We start from the raw sequence: 1,932 nt of genomic DNA on the forward strand, positions 1-1,932 counted from the left end.
CCGTCGTATCGACCTATATGAGTTTTATCAATATATATACCCAAGTATATACAAATACCCCTCGACGCGCATCACACGACTCTACAGTAGACGCCGCTATATGTTGCATATATATATATATATCCACCATTCTGATGTAAGTAATTCTGAAATCCAAGCAATGCTCGCCTTAGGTCCGAATCGGTTGTCCGGGTATCAATTGTAAATGGTTTTGTACTCATTACCGCGTTCTCTACACACACACAGCAGGTGCCCGGGCTGACGCTCTTAAACCACTGGAAGCCAATATCCACCCTGCGCCCTGGGCTCACAACACAGCAGCACCCACTGCAACCAGCCACCCCTATGTACGACATGCTGCAGAATTTGCACGACCCCACGCACACGCACACGTACACGCACACACACACGCACATACACATGTACACGCACACACACACGCACACACACACGCGCAAGCATACGTACGCACGCAGGGACATGCACAACACCTACATGCAGACGAGCTTTCGGATGACTCTGGGCGTTCGGCGGATATTGTGGAGCTGCCCTCGGACCACGTAATAAGTGAGCAAGAGACGGAGGACGATGGTAGCCATGGCAACCGGTCTGCGGGTACCCATGGCAACGCTTCTGGGGAAGGTCAGGGCGACCGACGGGGTAGTTTGAAGTTGTCTCCGCTCGACGCGAAGCGTACTCGGTTGCGCAGTGTGAGCTCATGTAGTGATCATAGTATCAAAAGGTACTTCGTATTGGCTCCTGCAGTCATGTGTCTACTTCTGTAAATATAACCCAGGCATGGGGTCATTTGTGATAGTATTCATGCTCTTGCCTACATACTCGCTTGTGTCGTATATTTCTGTATTGGTTTCTTCACATCTCTCAACTCTCCGCCATATGCACCTCAACACATCTTGAAGAAACAGTTGTAGTTCGAACATACATACGCTTTCTAACATGCGAGTCCTTCATTTTATACCGCATAAACTGATTACAGTCTGAAAGAGAAAGAGAAAGAGATACATAACGGACATGAGTCATTTGCCGAGAACGCCCTACCAAACTCTCATCCAATCCAAATCCCGGGATTCGATGTGGCTCGAACGATCAGATCACAACCCAATACCGACCACCAACCAACCAGAACGCAAAGTTATGGTACATCTCCACCAATCAAATCGCTAGTAAACGACAACTCACGATCTAAGAGTTCGCTAGGAAACTATATCAAACCCAGTCCATTGGCCATTGGCCGTAATTCTGTACCGGGTGCCAATACAGGTACAACTGACGGTACAACTATCGGTACGCACAACGGTGAGGATGAGAGCACGAATGACGGTATGGACAATGGCACAGATAGTGATACGAATACCAGAACACAGCCTACGCCACCCATAGCGATTTCACATAAGAAGCAGCCGAGTATTGGTAAGGCGCAGTTCTCGTTCGACGAAGACGTGTTTGGCTCCAGTATTGATGAGGACAGGGGTGACAGTTTCCATGGCAACCATCCGTCTGCACACCACCCAGACCCGCACGCATACCTGCATCACTGTGTGGAGGCACACACGAGCCAATTCATAAGTGCACAGATATCGGACTCTATTGACATGCATGGGAATACATACCAAGCTGCTGCGGTACATATGCCCCACTGCATAGAAGCCCATTCAGGGTCGTCGAGTGACAGTCCGGACAGTGTGTACAACCTTGATACAGGCCTGGAAAGGGCACATACACCCCAGTTTATGGATGCACATGTATCAACCGACAGCGTGTTTAGAGACGATGCGGCAAGTGTGGATGCGGCTTTGGCGTTCTTCGACAACGATGATAGGTGAGTAAAGTTGAGGTTGTTATTTACACACATATAGGTATGTACGATGTATGTGTGGATGGACATACATACACACACACACACACACACAC

General features: G+C 48.8%; 1 protein-coding gene across 1 annotated transcript in view; it reads left to right on the top strand.

The window, feature by feature from the left end:
• Window positions 1-160: 160 nt before the first annotated feature.
• Window positions 161-1,932, top strand: part of SARC_11048 (hypothetical protein) — a gene marked incomplete at both ends in the record, with an annotated part of 8,143 nt that continues 6,371 nt past the window's right edge. Inside the window, 3 exons of the mRNA XM_014294881.1 lie at window positions 161-173; window positions 247-742; window positions 998-1,840. Of these exons, the coding sequence (XP_014150356.1) occupies window positions 161-173; window positions 247-742; window positions 998-1,840 (1,352 nt within the window). The remainder of the gene's footprint in view (window positions 174-246; window positions 743-997; window positions 1,841-1,932) is intronic.

This window comes from Sphaeroforma arctica, assembly GCF_001186125.1.
Source record: "Sphaeroforma arctica JP610 unplaced genomic scaffold supercont1.1505, whole genome shotgun sequence".
Taxonomy (NCBI): domain Eukaryota; class Ichthyosporea; order Ichthyophonida; genus Sphaeroforma; species Sphaeroforma arctica.